Source organism: Neurospora tetraspora (assembly GCF_033439725.1).
Source record: "Neurospora tetraspora strain CBS 560.94 chromosome Unknown B0H65scaffold_4, whole genome shotgun sequence".
Classification (NCBI taxonomy): domain Eukaryota; kingdom Fungi; phylum Ascomycota; class Sordariomycetes; order Sordariales; family Sordariaceae; genus Neurospora; species Neurospora tetraspora.
The window spans coordinates 2,193,251-2,213,602 of NW_026944386.1; the positions used below are offsets into that span (position 1 = coordinate 2,193,251).

A 20,352-nucleotide genomic window follows, 5' to 3' on the forward strand; every position below is an offset into this window, starting at 1 on the left:
AGAAGAAAACTCAAACCGGCCCTTACAGGCCAGCAACCTTCAACTAGAGCCCAGTGAAAGCCTGTGGTTCAGGCCACCTAGCGAAGGAACGAGTCCAGACCGGAGAGGAAGCTGAAGGTTGGGTTGGGCTCGAGATATCTGGAAGGTGGACATGTTCTTTGCAGGTTGAAGTTGGGCCTCGCACTTCAAGCTGTGTCACGGTGGGTGCGTGCGTGCCAGCTGCAATCGACTTCAAGCCCGTTTCTCATGCACGAGGCCTACAGGACAGTCTGAGGTGATGCTGGAGGTCGTCTTCCAAGGCCGGGTTGAATCCTCTGAAGTCCTGTCGTACCACACTCATTCGACTTGAAGTATAGTAAAATCTCTTAAAGAAGTGGTATGTGACACCAGTGTGTAAATGATTGAATGGCAGGAAGGAGAAGTGGAAAGTAGCATGGTGTTCGAAGGCCCTAATTTATTGTTAGTGTAGCAGTGGTGTTGGCCGCTGTTATCGTAACACCACCCTTGAAAACGAAACGACGGACGCCGCAGGCAGCTCCTTCCACTTCACGATCCACGACAAAATGGATAACTTCCATGATGACGGCAAGAACCACCTTGACAAGTGGGAAGGTTGGTTTGATACTCCAGCCCGAGGAGGCACAGCGGAGATCTCCCCAAATGCACTTTCCTCCGATATGGACACCATCCACCATCCCTCTTTGAAAAAGACAGGAACGAACTTCTGGCGGCGTCCTGCCTTAGCTTCCGAACCCTCGACAAGCACGCTGGGGGAACTTTAGGGGTACATAAACACAGAGAGATCCCTTCGTGCATTGAATTTGGGCCTCGCACATGATCTCAACCATCACTCCCCCGCAACCCATCTTCGGAATCGGCATCCGTTCATTCACGAACCCTCAAACCGACCTTTCACGTGGGAATCACATTGCTACAATACATTGCATTTGTGTAGCTTTACTTGAACCTTTTTTTTTTTTTTCTTCATCATGAAACAACGAGGAGGAACAATGCAGTTGTACGCAGCTGGAAGCAACCAATCGTTGCAGCTTCAATTTGAAAAACAAGAACATATGTACCCAGGCGATCTTGACGACCTTTGGGAGTTCACTTGCGTGTTTCGCCACAGAGACATTCATACCGTTCGGAGCTTTAGTTTCCATACTACTGGTAGGTGGTTTAGGTATCCGTCAGTGATCAGTGTTTTCAATCTATGCTCCCTCCATAATGTTATCTGATATATTACAATTTTGACCATATGTATGGCTTCACCTCGCTAACCAGAAATATATGAATCTCACCAGTCTACCAAAAGAGGAAAAACAAGTTCATCACAAATGCCGGCCGCGCCCCACGGGACCACAACGCCCTACGCTTCGTGGATGAGAACATCTACAGAACCTTCGCCAATGCGAACAACGGACATGTAGCAGGTACATACACATGATGATTGCCTCTCCTACCGAGTCCCCCGTTGCTCTTCAAAACCCCAGAATCCCCCGATCACCTGAATACCCCGCCGAGGCTTTACCCATTGCCATCTACTACTGACTGACCCTACCAAAAAACAACAAAAAACAGTTTACAACGCCGAAACAGCCACAATCAACGAATACGCCACCCTCTGTGACCTCCTCCTAGACCTAGGGTTCCACCTCAAACAACACGAGCACGACAGGTGGGAAGACGAACCGGTAGCAGAAGAGAGAGACCGAAGCCGCAGGCCGTCGCCAAAGGAACAATTCGTCTCTCCTGACTTGTATGGGTACTGTTCGGAAGTGGTTCCTCGACCAACCGAGATTAAGAAAGTGTCCTTCACCGGGTTTTCCGACATCGTCCAGCTGCTTGCTCACTCCACTGGGTTCGCAGCCCTCTCTTCAACGGGGGAGGTGTACACGTGGGGCGATGAGCGGTTTGTAGGGTGTTTGGGGAGGGATGTTACTGATGAGTGGTATGTTTCTGTCTTTTCTCTCCTTCCTCTCTTCCTTTTCTTCCTCTCTTCCTTTCCTTTCCCATCCCATAATTTCACCCATACTAACAACTAAAACCCCTCAAAAAACAGCCCAGCTCACTACCCCTCCCCCGTCCCCCTCCTCTCCCAACTTCCCACCGGCCCCGTCCGGCACCTCTCTATCGGCCCTACCTCCTCTTTGCTCGCCTGCCTAACAGCCGGCAACGACCTCTACGTCTGGGGGGATCCCAGACGGTTACCCCCTTCTCTCCAAACACTTTTCTTCGACCAACGGCAGGCCGACGACGGTTGGCACGACTACAATGACGGTCCGGTCCCTGTGGTAATCACCGACACGGACGGGAACGAGGTGGATGGTATCGTGGACGTGGCCGTGGGAACGGAACACATGATTGCGCTGACGGACCAAGGGGAGGTGTATGTGATTGGGCAGAATTGGTGTGGTCAGTTGGGGCTGGGAGAGGAGATTGAGTACGTTATGAAGTGGGAGAAGGTGCCTTTGTCGCTGGACGATGGAGTTAGCGGGACTAAAAAGGAGATCAAGGCGGTTGCGGCGGGGCCGTGGGCGAGTTTCTTGATTGTTGGTGAGGAGGAGTAGCGGATGTTGTCTGTTGGGAGTTGGTGAGGGGGAGCAAGCGTTGGCGTTGTTGGCTTTAGTTAGCTTGCTTAGCTGGAAGAGCGTAAATCCTTCTTTGAACAATGATACCAATTTTGACTGATTTCATAAACAAAGCTGTACCTGGTTTCTCAAGTCATGATTGGGACGCGAGGTTTACTCACCAATAGTCCAAACCTGCCTAGTCATGAAAGGGCTCTCTATTCCCGGGTCTCCTTTCTATTGTACAAGGAACTTGCTGTAATGGTCATTCATTAAAATACGCTCATGTGCCTATTTGCCTGCCTGCTTCTCCTTCCTGCCTTGTATCATCATAGGTTCGTCAGGTAATCCTCAATCTCCTGGGGAGAGAGTTTCCTGAAGCGGGGGCCCTTTGCTCCCTCGACACCCTCGACGCCAAGGAGGTGGTCCGCCGGTGGTCCGACGATGCCTGTGTAAACATGTGTTAGTCAAAGTCCTAGCCGCCGCAGAAAGAAGTGCATCGTGTATCCGTCGCATAATAAACATACCAATCTCAATGGTGTCTCCGTTCATCTCTCCCTCAATCGTCTCCTTCAGCGTCAACAGCGCAATGTGCACCGCATCCTCGAGCTCCAAGCCCTCGGTATACCTCTTCTCCAAAAAGGTCTTAGCAGTCGTAGCGTTCTTGCCAATGGCCGTCGCCTTCCACGGGAAGTAAGATCCTGAGGGGTCGACCTGGTACAGCATGGGGCCGCCCTTGAGGATGCCGCCCGTCTTGCCCGTCGCCTTCTTCTTGGTCTCGCCATCGTCACCCACAATCTCGTCCTTGCTCTTCTGCTCCTCCAGCTCGTCCTCAGGCAAAATACCCTCGTCCCAGCCGGCGATCAACAAAGAGACACCATAGGGCCGGACACCGCCCGACTGCGTGGCCTCCTGCATGACGCGCGCAACGTCCTGCACCAATATCCGCGTCGGCGGGTACTCGTTGTAGATGCGCTTGTAGCCCGTGTGCGAAACCTTGCGCGCGCGGTCGACCAGCACGCGGTAGTCGGGGCCCATGCCGCTGTAGACCATGCCGATGTTGGGCGTGATGAGGCTGATCTTGGAGAGGGAGGAGGGGTCGGCGAGGGGGGAGGAGGACTTCTTTTCGGTGGCGAGGACGATACCGTTGGTGGCTGTTGGGAATAGTTAGTATCTGGAACTGATATTTGGGCGCGAGAGATATGGGCTATGATAGTAGAAGGAAGTGACGAGAGGTGGTGATGATGCTGGTGACGGTTGTGGTGGGGGAGGGGGAGCTTACCCTTGATGCCGAGAGCTGTTACACCCTGGTTGACAGCATTAAGGGCATATTCTGAGAAACAGTCAGCATGATAAGGTCGGGATCGTATTGGCGCAAGATTGTGAGGTCGTTAAATGGAAGATGAGGTCGGGTTGGGTTGAGGCGACTGACCGATCTGGACCAGCTTGCCGCTGCGCAAGTGTTAGCAGCTATCACCATCACCACTGCATCAGCGACTATGACGACGGAAGCTTACCTGGGCGAGAAAGTGGTAAGGGAGAAGGAGTATCTGTCCGCCATTTCGTCCTTTTATTCCCAAATATCTCGGCAAGTAGTTGGACGGGTGTATTTGCGACGGGATTTAGTCGGGTGCTTTTGGTGGTTTGATGTTTTGGTTGTCGAGGAGTGGCAGGCTACCTAGAGAGCTGTTGTCGTTTGGCTGCAAGCTTGAGGTTCCAGAGTTCCCACCACAGGCTGTCACTGTTCAAGGCCCAGGCACGGGGAAGTTGCGCGTCGAACTGGAGCTGTGGACCACTGGCAGCAACTGGAGAGCTCATCCTCAGCCTGATAGAGCTCGGACCAGCTGAGCCTCAAGGCAGGCACTTCGCTGTTGTTTTGTTGCTGCTGGCAGGCAACGGCAAGCGGGAGCTCTGTGACCCCACACTGTCATTGACAGTGACTAGTCCGAAAGAGGAAAGGTCAGAAACTCACGGTGTTTTTTTGCTCTTAACATTTTGCAGCCCCATCAGAGATTTTTCGCATTCTCTTCTTGGACTCTCTTGTTCGAGAAGCATCATGGCGACATGCGCGCCTAGGTTGGCTGAACAGTCGCAGGTTGCTCCACGGCGGTGGAAGCAATTAAAGATGCGATAGAGGCCGGTAGCGGTAAGTTACGAAATGATGATGCCCACTCTTTCTTCAGTGGGCAGTGCTGCCCCAAGGCTCGAGCTGGGCACGCTGGGGTTAAGAGCGAGTGGTTACTCGTCAGGACCACATTGCTGCTTCCACCTTTTTTCTCGCTATTTAACAATCTGGATCCCCCCGTCACCCCGTACCCCTCTACCCTTTCGTCATCCTTTTGATTTCACAGCTTTGTCAGTTGCAACACCGAACCCGGAAGCATCATCAGCCTCGTAGGGGAAACATGGACTTTGGATCATCAAATTGGTCATGGCCTTCGGGCGCAAACCCCAACGGCCATTCAAACGGCAGCGCGCAAGCCTCATCAACCCACGAGACACCGCACAGCTCATCATCAACTTCATCAGCATCGAAACCGAGCTCTCAGCAGCAACAAAAACAACCAACGTACAAACCCCGCACTTGTCGCATCTGCTTGGAAGTGGTCCAGCCCACCACCGAGATTGACGAGTCATTCGCTGCTCGCTTCACCTCGAGAGCACGTGTTCGATACTATTCGGAAGATCCGGAGCTGGGCCGTCTGATCAGCCCTTGCAGATGCAAAGGCACGCAGAAATACGTCCATGAGGGCTGCCTTCAGCAATGGAGGCAAGCGTCGCCTTTGTCTGACCGGAACTTTTGGCAGTGTCCTACCTGCAAATTCGAGTACCGACTGGAGAGACTGAGATGGGGCCGCTGGTTGACGAGTACGATGGGAAGTGTGGTTCTTACCGGTTTGGTGTTCATCTTGGCCGTGTTCGTGTTAGGCTTTGTTGCCGACCCCATCATCAATCTTTGGGTTGACCCCTTGGGAAGCGTGGTGGATACGATTCACGATGTCATCTCAGATGTCGAGGCTATGCGCCCCATTGACGATGAACCGGCGACTTGGTCTTTCCATTTTCTAAAGGGATTCCTCTCGCTTGGCTTGCTTGGGTTCTTGAAGACTTTCATTGCCATGTCTCCGTGGCAGTTGCTTAATATTCGCAGTACAGTAGGTGGACGTCGCAGGGGCAGAGACAGGGTTGAGTCGGTCAATTGGATGCTTGTGATGATTGGCGTCCTCACATTCCTTGGTGTAAGTTTCAACACTTTGAGAAGACACTGGACAAGCTGCTAACGAGAGGAACAGGCTGCATGGAAGTTCGTCCGTCACTTCAGCGCGAGAGTCCTTGAAAAGGCCCGTGACAGAGTTGTTGACATTCAAGAGGATGAAGACGCCGATGACGAAGACGACGACGTTGACGACGAGTCGAGGAAAGACAGGTAAACGAGTATCGAATTCGAGCTGCTTTTGTTCATCCCACGTCCCTCCCGCCTACAACGCCGCTTCTGCTGTCGCCATGGCCTACCCCCGAAACCGCTTGCACACTCTTAAGTTGTCACTGGCTCCTGCTTCCATGTCGTGGCAACTAGTCTGTGTGCAAAGATCGAGCTCCATTGTCGCCCTGAGAAGAGGGCGTCTTGTCCGCTTCTCGTTTGGGACTGGCATGGAGCGCCAATCCGAGCCTTACTGGACTGGGTTCTTTGGAGCTCTTTCCACCTTTCGCTACTCCTCACGCTTTCGGGTGGATATCCACTTGCTCTCGGGCAGACATGTCTTTGGGCGCATGCTTTCGGGTGTGCACTATGCCGTCGGACGGATGGGAGAAGGGAGTTTGCTGTCTTTCGAGATTGGAACATGCCATTGAGATACCTGGGGGTTGTCTGATGAGGGTGACCGGATGAGGTCCTTCTACTTTACCACAGCGTTCACGGATAAATCACGCATTGCTCAGCGGATAGTATTAGTTGTAAATGAATGACTTGATATTGAACATTCCCGAAATGCCAAGTGTGAAGTCATCAGCTATGAGACCATGAGCTGACATGCAGTTCAATTTCCTGTTGGCAGGAGTGAGCAACTTGTTGGACTGAGGGCTGGAACGATAAAGCCCCTGAATGGTGCAAGAGTGGGGCTACTACACGGCAGTGATGACACCTAATTTAGAGGCTGTTCCTGCATTATGTTTCAACTTGCCCAAACTGAACGAAGTTCCAACAAAAAGCAGCGAGTCGAGTCAAGTCCAGATTTTCGATCTCGAAAGGAGGCTTTTCAATAAATAACCACCTCCACCCGTCGAGTCTCTTGACTCCCGTCTTGTGCAGCGTCGAGCACAGTGGAATACGAATGGTGTTCGGGGCACAAAGCTGCCAGCCAATCTCGCCAAATGTCCATGTTTGAATCCTGATAACGATACGTGCTACCAAAAAGCCGCGACCAAACACTATCACGCCGACCTGGTTCCCTCCCGTCCGTGTTAGCGAGGTGGCCCGTTATAAACGATTCGATCCGATCTAGGTTGATACTCCTAGAGGTACCTTGTTTGAGGAAACAAGTCCGGCCGACGACAACCAAACCTCACACTATCGTGAGCCAAAAGTCATATCTGGTCGATTGGTCCCAATCAGCTGGTTGGACCGTCGCGAACAGGCGCGCGCGCATCACGAACGGCCGAACCCCTAGTTTCACCTGTTCGGCGTCGATCTTTTTTTCCCTACTCCTCTTTCTACAGACAGAAGCTTCCACTTGCTCGGCTTTTCCCACCGCCCGCCAAACCGCCTATTCCCCCCTGCCCCCCCTTCGAGGGTGGAATATTCTGCCGAAGCAGCAGACGAAGCCGACACCATAGTTTCAGGGTCTGGACTTGTCTGTCCCCCATCACACACCTGCCCGCGATGCATTTCGCATACCCTCCACGAAAGTCGTCGAACCCGCCGCCTTTCCGGCCCCGGACGTCCGCTCTTCCGACAATACGAAGCAGACGTCTGAAAACCATTGTCCTTGCCGGCCTGGCATTCGTGACATTACTATGGCTCTTCCAAACAGGGCGCCGTAATCGACACGCGCCACCGGCGTACCACAAGCCGTCGGGCAACCCGCCGGTGGTGATAGTCACAGTATTCAACGAGGGCAAGTATGGAAAGGGGTACTTGGATACGGTCAAGGAAAACAGGCTAAAATATGCCGAGAAGCATGGTATGTGAATCCCCCCCAATCTGCGCCAAGGGGAGCGACATGCGAAGACAGATGCATGCTCCCGCTGTCTCTATCCCGACCTCAGCTCACCATCACCACCACCGAATTCAGGTTACGGCACCTTTTTCGTCAAGTCCTCCGACTACGACCTCCGCGGCGCACCTACCTCGTGGGCCAGCCTCCCCGCCGTCCGACATGCCATGACCAAGTTCCCCGATGCGTCGTACATCTGGTACCTCGATCAGAACGCTTTCATCATGAACCCGCTGCTGAAGATCGAGGAGCACGTCATGAAGCCATCGAGGCTGGAGGAGCTGATGATCAAGGACCATCCCGTTGTGCCGCCCGACAGCATCATCAAGACATTCAGCCACCTCAAGGGACACGACGTGGATTTCGTGTTGACACAGGACAAGGACGGTCTGTCTTCGAGCAGCTTCGTGGTAAAGAATGGAGAATGGGCCAAGTTTTTCATCGAGACTTGGTTCGATCCCATCTACAGGAGTTATAATTTCCAGAAGGCGGAGCAGCATGCCTTGGTAAGTTTGGCACCAAACTCTCGGCGAAAGCGCTGATGGCCAGGAGTGGAAACGGATATGCTAACACCTGAGGACAACAGGAACACATCGTCCAGTGGCACCCCACAATCCTGGCCAAGCTCGCTCTCGTGCCCCAGCGCATCTTGAACTCGTACAGCAAGGAGAAGGGTGGGCAGGAGTACAAGGAGGGAGACCTTGCGGTGCGCCTCTATGCTTGCGGCGAGGCTGGCGAGGATACTTGTGAAACCGAGTCGCAGAGGTTCGCTCAGTGGAAGGCCGCATTCCAGAACTCATGAGAGGGCAGGCGGAGGTCAAGGGATGGATGGAGGATAGCAGGCGAAAGAAGGCACATTCAGCTTCTTCAGTATCATGAACACAACCCGCGTACCGAACCGAACCGATCTCATTGAGCGACCGATATAAAATGCTGGAAACAAAAAGCAATAAACCCTACTGGTCGTCATATGGGAGAGGGAGGGCGCGTCACGGTGTCACCGACTGTTTTCTCCTTGAATACGGCCGGTTGTCTCCTCGCAGAGATGGCGTTCGAAAAATGGGAGGAGAATTTGCCTCATGAATCCACCAGCACTACCACCATCATCACTTACCTACAGCACACAAACAGCCTAACAAAGTACATGGGCTCCAGAGCCAGCCGGGAGGGATGGAACACAAGCAGCGCTCCTCACTTGGAGAGGAGGGGAGGAGCTCCTTCATCATAGCACACATGCCAATTGGTACAGGACGGGGATGGGGCGTTTGGGGAGACAATGTTTCTGCTATTTGCTTACCAGGAAATTTGGACAACATATAAAACCTCTCCTCCAGGGCGGGATGAATGAGGAGGCAGAGGCAGCCAGCCCATGGTGTGGAAGGAATACTACTGAACAGATATGGATATAAAGATGAGAAGAACGAAGTAAACGTAATATTAGAATTAGGAATATGGGGGTGGAACGAAGGGGGGCAAATGAACGGCGGTCATGTTTGGACGATTACTGCTGCGTACTACCTACTGTATGGAAGGATGAAGAAAACGGCGATTTGATGTGGTTGTTGAACAAGACTTTTACTACCTGCTACGAGGAGAGCCATCAAGGTGCTACGTCAGAAGGCCATTGTTGGTGTGGTGTGGTGGTGTCCCTTTTATGCATGTGATTGTGTGATTTGATCGATATCTCGACTTCCATGTCTTCGGATCACGGCAAGGGAACGGGGCGGTGGGGAAAAGAGAAGTACCTCGATGTCTCGAGCCTTGGCCTCTCGGTCTCTCTTTCTCTACCCCAACCCTCTTCCTCGCTTCCAGTTTCCTTCCGACGGGAGCTTCCACTCGGTAACAAAACATTTGTCTGGATGGCTGTTTGGACTGATAGTAGTGATGCCGGCTTCCCCGGAAGTTCTGCTACAAAACCTGGAACCGAACGGGGCCCGCGGACGGAGCGGTAGTGAGTAAGTGAGCGGGGAAAACATCACCAAGACGACGCTGTTCGCTGTTTGAATGGTTGCAATCGCCACGCTGGGCTGCCACGCGCCCACGCCGAGCTCTCTCGCTCCCTCGGTTGACTGCGGTTGACTTGACGGGACCCCCGCAAGCTGCTAAACGAACTGCCAGGCTCTTAATGCAAGCACTAAGCACTTCACACGCGTCCACTGAATGGAGGGCAACTTGAGCCACTTCATGAATAAGTGATCTCATAAGGTACCCCGGGTTCCCACTTCTTTCTCTCTTTCAGAACCTCTCTGGTTCTCGGATTACCTCGGGTCATTACATCACAACAACAACGAACAACATTCATAACCCTTTTCCTGTCTGTCAAAGTCAACAACCTCTTGCTTGAGGTAATCAAGACATTGAACAGCAAAGATGCCGGGCACTTCGCGCATGCCTGTCAGCCTCCGGCAGAGCATTGACAGCGTCAAGAGGTCGAGGCCGAGGAATCCGATGCAGGTGGTGAACCTCAATGTCGACTTGTGAGTCTTGGATTCCTCTCTACCATCTTTAAATAACAGTCCGTTGTTTCCTCATGCAGCGAAGGCGGTTCGGTTTGTAACATCAGCCAGCCCTTCCAACCGCAATCGCAAATTGCATGTGGATGTCTTACCTCGGTCGCATAGTCATCGACTTACACGAAGCCAACCACCCCATCAGATACATAACATCTCTGACCACCCGACTAACAACATCAATGTAACCACAGAATCCGCAACATCGTCTTCTTCCTCTTCCTGCTCCGTTGGACCCGCCGCGCCTTGTGGAAGCTCAAAGGCCGCGGTCTCTTCGGCACCCTCTTCGAGCTCTTCACTGACGCCCGCCGCATCCTCTACGGTTACTTCCTCCGCCTGCCCGGCGTGCGCACCAAAGTGCGCGCCCAGATCGACGATGCCCTCACCAAGATGCAAGCCAAGATGATTCCCGCGGGCCAGACCCGGTACCTCTCTCTCCCCAAGGAAGGTTGGACCGAGGGGGCCATCCGCAAGGAGCTCGAAGCGCTCGCGACCATGGACCACACGCGGTGGGAAGACGGCTTCGTCTCGGGTGCCGTCTACAGCGGTGAGGACGAACTTCTGAAACTACAAACAGTAGCCTACGGCAAGTTCACCGTCGCCAACCCGATCCACCCGGACGTCTTCCCGGGAGTACGCAAGATGGAAGCCGAAGTAGTCGCCATGGTTCTCTCCCTCTTCAATGCGCCCCCGGGAGCCGCCGGCGTCTCCACCTCGGGCGGCACCGAGTCCATCCTCATGGCCATCCTCAGCGCCCGCCAAAAGGCCTACCACGAGCGCGGCGTTACCGAGCCGGAGATGATCATCCCCGAAACCGCCCACACAGCCTTCCGCAAAGCAGCCGAATACTTCAAGATCAAACTCCACCTCGTCTCCTGCCCTGCTCCCTCCTACCAAGTCGACACCAAGCGTGTGGCCCGGCTGATCAACCGCAACACTATCATGCTAGTCGGTTCGGCCCCCAACTTCCCGCACGGCATCATCGACGACATTTCGGCTCTCTCCAAGCTCGCCCTCCGCAAAAAGATCCCCCTGCACGTCGATTGCTGCCTAGGCTCCTTCCTCGTTCCCTTCCTCGACAAAGCCGGCTTCGACTCGCAACCGTTCGACTTCCGCCTCAAGGGCGTCACTTCGATCTCCTGCGACACGCACAAATACGGCTTTGCCCCCAAAGGCAACAGCACAGTCCTCTACCGCAACGCCGAGTTGAGGGCATATCAATACTTCGTCGACCCTTCCTGGTCCGGAGGCGTTTACGCCTCCCCGGGAATCGCCGGCTCGCGCCCCGGTGCTCTCATCGCCGCCTGCTGGGCCTCGCTCATGTCCGTGGGCGAAGAAGGCTATCTCAAGTCGTGCACGCAAATCGTGGGCGCAACCAAGAAACTCGCCGAACATATCCGCTCCGGTCACCCTACCTTGCAGCAGGAACTCGAAATCCTCGGTAACCCCTTAGTCTCCGTCCTGGCTTTCCAAGCCAGGGGGGATTTGAATATTTATGACATCGCCGACGGCATGTCCGCGCGCGGGTGGCACCTCAACGCGCTGCAGAACCCTCCCGCTATCCATGTAGCGGTGACGGCGCCGGTGGCGAAGAATTGGGAGCGGTTAGCGACCGATTTGGAGAGCGTGGTGGAGGAGGAACGCGAAAAAGAGAGGGTGAGGCAGGTGGAGGCGTTGAAGATGGGTACCTCGAAAGGAAAGACGGGGAAGCAAAAGGCGGCGGGAGACACGGCGGCGTTGTATGGTGTTGCGGGGAGTTTGCCGAATAAGAGCGTGGTGGTGGATTTGGCGAGGGGGTTTTTGGATTTGTTGTATAAGGCTTAGTTAGGACTAAGCTGAATGAATTAGTGGTAATCAAGTAAAAATTGGGTTTGTTGTTGTTCGAGCAAGCGTTGCGTTATGTTGTGTTTGTTGAAGAGAGATACCTAAGTAGGAAGGAAGGAAGGAAACTGGATCAAAAAGGGAACCTGGAAGGGTAATTGTACAATTATTTCGAGATCAAGAAGCGTCGACGGCATAACACGGTACGATTCTGTGTATAGGAGAGGAGAAAGAGTAGGAGAGGAGAGGAGTATGGCATTTTCTCTTGCGTTGTCCTGAAACCATCCATACTTACTATACCTAGAGCCACAACAGAAAGTAGTTGCTACAACAGAATATCTATTTTGCATGATATACCCATTGATATACAGTAGGATCTATTTTCATGACTCTTCTACCCACTCGTGTGTAGTCCAACCACTTACATACAGACATACTTCCTACTACTATAACATGATGAACAGATACAATGCCTTTGTGCCATACGTATGTATACTCGAATATTTCTGTTATAGACAAGACGCAAGTTGTGATGAAAGTCAGACAACACCCAGGCGCAGTTGTGGTAGGGGAGAACGAAGCAAGGGAATGTGTGTAAAAGGATATTTGTTGTCATTCATCTCTTCTCTCTCCTCCGTGTGTGACGACCCCCTTTTTGCCTTTCTCCGCTGCGTATGTAGGGTGGTCGTCCATCGTAACATTCCCACTTGTCAACCCACTCACTCACTCTCCATCGTAGTACCCCTCATCCACCTCCTCTTTCCTTTCCATGGACCATGACAATCCCTTCCCTTTCGGCGCGCGCCTAGTTGATTGACATGTGACCGTATGGCTAAGTTCTTCCCATTCTTCCCCTCCCCCTCACCCATTTCCGTGAAAACCGCCCGCCCGCCCCGATGTCAATATAGCGCCAATTCCCATGCTTTGCGTATTTGTCGTTATATGTTGCGCGCGTATATGTTGCTATCTTTTTCTTGTGAACCGGTTCGTGGGTGTGTTTGCGTGTGTGTGTTCGTTTCGTAAGCTTTCGTACATTATTTGTCTATTCGGTGGGCAAAGATAAGTTTCCGTCTCAACCGCTTCGAGTAACCGAAAAGCCGAACCAGCCGAACGACAGAGTTGACAAAACGAGAAAAAAAGAGAACCCCGCCGTCCTTCCCACCTGCAGCAAAAAACAAAGCATTAACACAAAAAGCCCTTTCGATCTTTTTTTGTCTCTCTCTAAAGAGCACTGTCTTTGGTTCTTACTCCGGTTCCCGAGGAGAAGGCCGACGAAGGCACGGGCTGCTGAGATGGAGGAGGGTGGACTGTGGCTTCGGTGTCGCCAACCTGCTTGCGCTCCGAGACCTCGAGGTCCTTAAGCCGTTTTTTCATGTATCTCAGTGACGATGGCAGCGTCAATCCTTGGGATGCGGTTCCTGGGCTTCCGCTACCCCTCATGACTGCTGGTTGCTATTGCAGAGGTTCTGACGAACTTGACAACCTGTTGAGGTGCAGGTAGACATCGGTTCCGTATCTGTTCCAAAAGGTTAGAATGCATCACGCCTCAAAACCGCAACCCAGAGAACTCACCCTTCCATGCTGATCAACTTAAGGTCGCCACCAAAGTATCTCGCATACAAGCGCGAAATGGGAAGTCCGTAGCCGAAACCGGCCATGGGGGCCTTGAAGTCGCTCTTGTCGAAGTCGGGGTCCAGGTTCGGTGTGCGATCGACGGTGGTGTACATGTAGGTCCAGACAAGCGGGATAGCGCTACGGGGGATACCGCCTCCCTCATCCGAGATCTTGATGGTGATGTCTTCCTTGCCCTCAGCAACAATGACCTTGGTGACGGGGAATTCCTGCTTGTCCTGGCCGTGGGTCTCGACGACGGCGCGCAGCGAGTTCTTGAGCGTCTCGAAGAGCATGTGCGACAGATGCCCTGGCACATACATGAAGTTGAGGTTAGGGTTGCAGACCAGCTGGATCTTGGGAGCCTCAAAGAGACCGTAATGATCCTCGCAGACGAATCGGGCGTTCTCGATGGCCTCCTGGGCGAGGTCCTTGACATAGGTTTTGGTGCAGATAATACCGACATATGAGGGATCGCGATAGTGGTTCTGGTCCGTCAGGGCGATGTGCTGCCCGATGAGCATTCTTATTCCTATGCGCGACATGTAAAAACGGTCGAGGAAAGACTGGATGTTGTGGTCGATCTGCATGCGTTGCCTTTTGCGCTTATATTCAAGGATGCCCTGGGCCATGGTGGTGACGACACTGTCGTGCCGCCTCTTGATCTTATGCAGAGTCTGCGCAAATTTCTGGTTGTAAAGGTGTAGGTCGGGAGGCCAGTCCCCTGTGTCATCGACCATAGCGAAGTATCTCCTTGAAGCCGAGAACTTTTTGTGGTTAAGTCCACTTGCGTAGTTTCCTCCGTTGTGTGAGGTGTATTGACCTTCCTCTATGCTTGGGTTTGGTGTCGCCTCTGGTAGATAGGCGTGTTTTCCGCTTCTCGTCGGCCTCATCAACCGCTCCCTGACATCTCTCGGTAGGTGTGGCCGTGGCAGTTGTGTGATTTCCTAGAGTTGTCCGGTTAGATATTCACACATGGTGGGAAGTGAAATGAGTGTGCGCACCTCGAACGACTGGGCGTACCAGGCCTGGACCTTCTTGACCGAAGGCATCTCGTTAAGGCCATCTGGAAGGTTGTCGAGTTCCTGAACTCTGTGGGCGAGACGGATGGGGAGCTCTTCAGCAAGGAACTGGGAGGCGCGGAATAGGGTTCCTGGAAGTATGACGGTACAGGTTATTAGCAAGGCGCTTTCTGGACCAAGTGTCTTTTTCTCCCCTTACCAGTCGAAGGCTTCTCGCCGAACTGGACCATCTGGCGCAAGCTGACGCCGGTAGCAGGAAAGCTTGCATAGTGCCGGATGGTGTCCATGAGCTTCTCGCTCATCTTCCACGACATCCTGGCTGGTGGTTATGGGCTTTCGCCGCTATCGCTGTCGCCAATTGATGTCGTAGAGAGCAGTGGAGTGCTGAAGTGCAGGTCGGCTGCCGTGCACCATGCAGAAGGGAAACTGGGCTTCGAAGCGTTGCTTGTCGTGCCGGATGAGTCGGACCGCAATTGGGTATTCTCGGTCAGGGCGTTCTTGGGCAATGAGGGTTGGCTAGATGCTAGAAAGAAGAGTGACTAATGGTTCGTTGTCGGAGGAAGATGGACTTTTGCTGCGGGAACTGCACGGTGCCTGGTGCGGGTTGACGGCTTGATGGGTACGGCTACGGCTATCTCGAGGTACCGGACAAGACCACGTCGGAAGTTGTGGGCGCGAGGTATCGGCAGCTAGGGTTCTGGTAAGCTGGGCTCCCTGTGGCACAACCGAGGCAAGCGGATTCCGGCGACAATGACGCAAGTGGATTTTGTTAGTGGTGGTAGTGGTGGTGATATGGGAAACGATATCCTGTTGGCGTTGGCGTCTTTAGGGGTTGTCGCCAATTCACAAACAGCTCCCTTGGGAGAAGAAAGGGAGAGAAATATGACAAGAAGAATCCAAGAAAAACCTTCAAGAAAGGGAAAAGCAAAAGCGCAGGAAAATGTTTTAGGTAGGTTGGCACTCGGGTTATAGGGAATGGAGACAGTCGGAAAGAGAGTCATTCAGTTGTTCATGTGCCTCAGCTTCTTAGTCACCGCACTACAAAAAGGGCTCCATGGAGCCGGGGGACGGGAAACACGGTCAACGGTCGACACCAGGGCAATTGGCGGGGTCCCCAGGCATTGGATGTCAGACACAATAACAGTGTCTGTTACTGCAAGCTACCGCAATGTACTTGCACAGTGACCGTGTCCTAACGACCAACAATCGCGATGCATCTCATCCTTGCACCAGCTCCCGTCCCTCCTGTCCACAGAAATGGAAGCACAAGGCTCGCCTGTCTTTGGCTTTTTGCTCCAAAGCTCAACTCCCTCTCGCCCGGCGGCGGTCACTTTTGCGATGCCAGTATCGTACGGCACCCTCGAGTCAAGGTTCCATTGCGTTTGTGCTCTCTCCCCTGTTCCTGATATCCGGCGATTCTATTGGATAGGTTTCTTAACTTCTACCCATACCGAAAAGGCGGAGAATATCGGATATAGCAACCTCAAAACAGACATCTTCAACACCAACCTCTGCCGATGAACCCAAAGGGGAGTCGTCAATCATGAGCCATCTGGGCCTCGCTCTGAGTTTGATGAGCCTCCTGGGGTTCAGTTTGGGTTGCGCTGCGGCGGAAGCCGGCTCGAGGCTGAGTGTAGCTTACCCCACACTCAAGCATGCCCAAGGCAAACACGGGGACCCCTCAGTTCCGCAGACAGAAAGCACAGTGAGGAGTTGATGTGACATGGGAGAGATATGGAGGAACTTGGGGTGACTTTCAGTTCCCGACAGTCAGCCGCCGAGACGCGGACACTTTGGTGTTGCGAAATCAGATCTCCTTGGTAAAGTTGTCAAGAGCTTTGGATTGGCTTTGAGCGAGACTACGGTCTTGGGTTCTTGGTCTCCAGATCCATTATGGTACTAGTTGAGACCAGGGAAAGGGAGAAGCCGAGAGATGAGTTGAACATGTGATTGAGGGTTCAAAGACATCTCAAATACCGTCTCAAAATACCTATGGAAAGTCGAAAGATACAGTCCACTCCCATTATGGCATTCATAGGTCACTGCTGTTATCACGAACAGGAGCTTTGACAAACAGATACCTCTTCAACCTCCACTTGACGTCATGCTCAACTGCGTGCTCGGAGTTTCAGACGAACTATTAAACAGTAAACAAGCCAACGATATCAAAGCGTAGCTTTCCTTCCACGTGGGAGCTTGCAATGGTGTTTCACCTCTCTTGTGAAGTTCTTTGTCCGTGAAGACTCAAAAGACAATCATGGCGGGGCATCTCGGACGGCTAAAGTGACAGCCGATTCGTCCGCTCTTTCGCTTCTTTCTCTTTTGTTTCTCTTGCTTTGTCCATGACTCGCCGGGCTCACCTGGCCCGGAGTCCCGGGGGCTTTCCACTCACCTTGTGGGGCTCACCGTCCGGAGACTGGAGATCGGCTGTCCGGGGAACAGGGAGCTCGGACCACCCTGCGACTGCCCGTGCCCGTCGTCCAGTGCCCGTACAGAAAATGTTTCACTCTGTGGCTCAAGTGCGACTGTTACAAGCAAGGGAACCTCGCCCATGACAACCTCAACTGATAACACTGAAATAACAACAACATACAAAGTCCCTCTTTTTTGTCTGGTGACCTTTGACTCTCTGTTGAATAAGCTTTCCTGCATAATCCAAAAAAACAAAGAAATCGCCCACAACGTGGAATTTCTTGTGTACCTCTTCTACCGATAGCTGGCACCCAACGGCACAGCGACACGACGGTGGAATCGCTCCACTACGTTGACGGAGCAGAGGCGCCTGAGCCTGTAAAACTGCCAAGACATCTTCTCGAACTGTTTTGGGCTTCAAGTCCAGCAACGATATCAAACCGAATATTCCAACCTGTAAAAGGAAGCCAAGCAGGACGTTGGGTTCGGCATGTCGAAATGATACAAAACCATCGCCGATACCTTCACTGCTCAATGGATTGTTGACATTTGATACGCCCCTTTATTCGATAAACATACCACCTCATTGGTGGCATTGGCATATCGCATCCCATGAGGACCTTCAATCATCACGATGCCCGATGATGATGACCAAGACCACCGACGGTCTGCGGCACCAGCCCATGCGGACCCGGACTCAGACCTAGACTCGGACCTAGATTCGATACCACCGCAACCCAGATCCCCATCCCACCCCCCGTTGCCAAGTCTTACAACAACAACTACAGGTAGTCCGGTACGTTCCATTACGCAGACCTCTCCCAAAGGACTACATCCATCTTATCCACGTCCCCAGACACCACCCAACAACCATCAGAGCCGACGAAACCGCTATGGTCTCCAGCACGGCAGCCGCTCACCCTCACCATCACCCCGTCACCTACCGCCACCAGCAGCTTCGACGCTCTATCATCTCGTCGGAGGGCTAGGCCTAGGACCCTCCTCACCACTCTCTCCCTTCCGCCGCCAATTCTCCGCCCCTCTCCAGGCCGTCCGCTCATCGTCTCGAGCCCCCAGCTTTGCCAGCATCACCGGCTCTCGCCCCGGTTCCTCTTACGCTTCCGGCTCCGGCACTTTCTTCACTCACGTCAACGACAGCCGTGGTACGGTTCACCACCTCGCTATCAAGGACGACGACAACGACAACGACAATGAGAACAACCTCTCTTTTCACGCCGACGACGAACTAAGCGATGACGACCAGCAGAACCAGCACCCGCGGGTGCGGGTGGACACCGACACAGCAGCAGCTAACAAGGCAGGAGACGACAACCTCACGCAAGATAGCAAAGATGTGCTTGTGGAACGGTTGACGGATTTGATTCACCATTTGCAGGAGGCCAAGGAACCGACGGTTACGAATCATAGTGTCCTCAGTGATGCCAGCATCAGTGAGTTGCACGCCAAGGTCGATGAGATGGAGGCCGTTCTCACCGGGAAGGGAACGGGGACTGGAGTTGGGGGTATGGCTAGTGGTGGTGGTGATGGTGTTGGTGCTGCGGGAGTTACTGGTGGTTTGAGGATGGTGAAACGGCCTGTTGGGCCTTCGGCGAGGGCATCGAGGCGTGAACAGGCTCCTTCTTCTCAAAGACAAGAGGAAAGTGGAGGTGAAAGCGAGAGCAATGGAGAGGAAAATGAGGAGGAGGAGGAGGAGGAACAGCCTCACTCGCCTCTAAAGGACATGCTCGCCTTTGCGTCGTCAGCGGCCGCTGCTGCTGCCCCGAGCTGGTTAGCTAAGAGCTTTTCGGGATCGGAACCGTCACCGCCTGAGTCACGGGCGCAGTCACCTTCGCCGTCATCCAAAGTGCACTTAAAGCTGGCGGAGGCTGCTGAGATTAAACCTTCTGGTGGCGCTGGTATGGCAGCAGTGTTGTCTGTTTCTGCAGTGGAAGTGGAAGTGGAGGCGAAGAAGCGACGAGATGTTGTTGAGACAGAGCGCATCGCGGCCGAGGCTGAGAAGCTAGCTGCTCAGTTGGAGGCAGTGCTGAAGAGCTTGGAGACGAGAAGAGAGGAGTCAAATGCAAGTCCATCTCATCACACTCAAAAACCCCTATTCATGTATGTATAAATGCTAACAACAAACGCCAACAACAGCACGTCCACGCCCTCCTGGTAGAAAGAGCAGAAGCCGCCGCCTCTCGCATCCTCGAACTAGAGAAGGAAGTCATCGATTTGTAAGTCCCTCGTCCCTCATTCCTCATCCCTCATCCCCTTTCGACCATCCATCCATTATCCCCTTAGGTACCTACAGAACTGACTGACAACCTGCAAACAGAGAAGACGAAATCTCCTGCCAAGAATCCGAACTCAAACACCTCCGTCTCGAACTCCGCGCCATCGAGACCCTAGTCAACGAATTTCTCCCTCCGGTCGAGGCCGCAGACCCGGAGTTGGTCCGGAGCATCGAGAACTGGAAGGCTGATTGGAAGAGATTGAGAGAACAGATGTTGTCTAAGAGCCGCCGCAAGAGTAGGAGCAAGATGGATGGGTTGAGAGGGGAGCAGCAGCAGGAGGAGAGTCCTGAGGGGCACCAGGGACACGAGGAGGGGAGACCGAGAAATGAAAAGGAGAGGAAATACGAGCATGAGCATGGGTATGAGCATGAGCACCATAAGGAGAAGGAGGTCAATGCTCATGAGACGCATGAGACGCACGAATTGTCAGTTGTCATGGAGGTTACGGAGGAGTCGCTGAGAAATGGACAGCAACAACGGCAACGGCAACAACAACAACAACGACGACTCCATCAGGGGCATCATCACCAGCAGCCTCACAACGGTGGTGTTGGTGGTGACGGACAGGAAGAGGACGCTATGGCAGGAAGTGCTGCTCTAGCTTCGGCTATCGCTCCCGCTCATGCAGTACGGGTATCAAGGACTGGAGCTTAGGTACTCTCATCCTCGACATCCTCGTCGTACTCAGCGGTCGTCCAGCGGCAGCGACAGCGGCAACGGCATCGACCTCCTCGACATCCTTAGTGCTTAGACTATTTCTCCTGGTTGAATGGCTGAACAGTGAACTGGCTGGCTGGCTGGCTGGCTGGCCCAAGACAGAGAAACTTCTTGCGCTGAGCGCAACTTAGTGGCTATGTCTGAAAACCAAAATGGGGGTTGGGGGGTTGGGGGTTTAACAG

The 20,352-nt window shown here is 53.3% G+C and overlaps 7 protein-coding genes across 7 annotated transcripts; 5 read left to right on the forward strand and 2 right to left on the reverse strand.

Moving 5' to 3' along the window:
• Positions 1-1,073: 1,073 nt before the first annotated feature.
• B0H65DRAFT_425475 (regulator of chromosome condensation 1/beta-lactamase-inhibitor protein II) lies at positions 1,074-2,570 on the forward strand (the record flags this gene model as incomplete). The annotated part of the gene is made up of 4 exons (XM_062824578.1): positions 1,074-1,170; positions 1,305-1,433; positions 1,582-1,951; positions 2,063-2,570. 4 exons carry the CDS (start codon positions 1,074-1,076, stop codon positions 2,568-2,570), a joined length of 1,104 nt encoding a protein of 367 aa, XP_062681670.1.
• A 329-nt stretch (positions 2,571-2,899) lies between these two features.
• Positions 2,900-4,131, reverse strand: B0H65DRAFT_548807 (putative 20S proteasome subunit alpha type 2; the record flags this gene model as incomplete). Its single annotated transcript, XM_062829603.1, has 5 exons — positions 2,900-3,018; positions 3,098-3,724; positions 3,853-3,903; positions 4,003-4,022; positions 4,088-4,131. 5 exons carry the CDS (start codon positions 4,129-4,131, stop codon positions 2,900-2,902), a joined length of 861 nt encoding a protein of 286 aa, XP_062681671.1.
• Positions 4,132-4,975: 844 nt separating this feature from the next.
• Positions 4,976-6,001, forward strand: B0H65DRAFT_426335 (uncharacterized protein; the record flags this gene model as incomplete). Its single annotated transcript, XM_062824626.1, has 2 exons — positions 4,976-5,809; positions 5,864-6,001. The coding sequence occupies 2 exons, from the start codon at positions 4,976-4,978 to the stop codon at positions 5,999-6,001; spliced, it is 972 nt and encodes a 323-aa protein (XP_062681672.1).
• A 1,448-nt stretch (positions 6,002-7,449) lies between these two features.
• On the forward strand, positions 7,450-8,669 carry B0H65DRAFT_573740 (galactosyl transferase GMA12/MNN10 family-domain-containing protein; the record flags this gene model as incomplete). The annotated part of the gene is made up of 3 exons (XM_062830558.1): positions 7,450-7,754; positions 7,836-8,289; positions 8,370-8,669. The coding sequence occupies 3 exons, from the start codon at positions 7,450-7,452 to the stop codon at positions 8,583-8,585; spliced, it is 975 nt and encodes a 324-aa protein (XP_062681673.1). The 3' UTR covers positions 8,586-8,669.
• A 1,225-nt stretch (positions 8,670-9,894) lies between these two features.
• B0H65DRAFT_194093 (putative sphingosine-1-phosphate lyase) lies at positions 9,895-12,290 on the forward strand. Its single transcript, XM_062821685.1, has 2 exons — positions 9,895-10,260; positions 10,488-12,290. Exons 1-2 carry the CDS (start codon positions 10,154-10,156, stop codon positions 12,115-12,117), a joined length of 1,737 nt encoding a protein of 578 aa, XP_062681674.1. The 5' UTR covers positions 9,895-10,153; the 3' UTR covers positions 12,118-12,290.
• Positions 12,291-13,335: 1,045 nt separating this feature from the next.
• On the reverse strand, positions 13,336-15,061 carry B0H65DRAFT_548811 (mitochondrial branched-chain alpha-ketoacid dehydrogenase kinase-domain-containing protein; the record flags this gene model as incomplete). Its single annotated transcript, XM_062829605.1, has 5 exons — positions 13,336-13,517; positions 13,590-13,630; positions 13,687-14,672; positions 14,730-14,878; positions 14,947-15,061. The coding sequence occupies 5 exons, from the start codon at positions 15,059-15,061 to the stop codon at positions 13,336-13,338; spliced, it is 1,473 nt and encodes a 490-aa protein (XP_062681675.1).
• A 2,233-nt stretch (positions 15,062-17,294) lies between these two features.
• Positions 17,295-20,327, forward strand: B0H65DRAFT_465395 (uncharacterized protein). The gene is made up of 4 exons (XM_062826804.1): positions 17,295-17,955; positions 18,016-19,239; positions 19,314-19,393; positions 19,495-20,327. Exons 1-4 carry the CDS (start codon positions 17,794-17,796, stop codon positions 20,105-20,107), a joined length of 2,079 nt encoding a protein of 692 aa, XP_062681676.1. The 5' UTR covers positions 17,295-17,793; the 3' UTR covers positions 20,108-20,327.
• The last annotated feature ends 25 nt before the right edge of the window (positions 20,328-20,352 follow it).

Bases quoted from the DNA above. Each gene is read 5' to 3' on its own strand.
- B0H65DRAFT_194093 (XM_062821685.1), top strand. From the start codon at position 10,154: ATGCCGGGCACTTCGCGCATGCCTGTCAGCCTCCGGCAGAGCATTGAC. The intron at 10,261-10,487 runs GTGAGTCTTGGA...ATGTAACCACAG, and splicing joins GTGAACCTCAATGTCGACTT to AATCCGCAACATCGTCTTCT.
- B0H65DRAFT_465395 (XM_062826804.1), top strand. From the start codon at position 17,794: ATGCCCGATGATGATGACCAAGACCACCGACGGTCTGCGGCACCAGCC. The intron at 17,956-18,015 runs GTACGTTCCATT...CCACGTCCCCAG, and splicing joins CAACAACTACAGGTAGTCCG to ACACCACCCAACAACCATCA. The intron at 19,394-19,494 runs GTAAGTCCCTCG...ACCTGCAAACAG, and splicing joins GAGAAGGAAGTCATCGATTT to AGAAGACGAAATCTCCTGCC.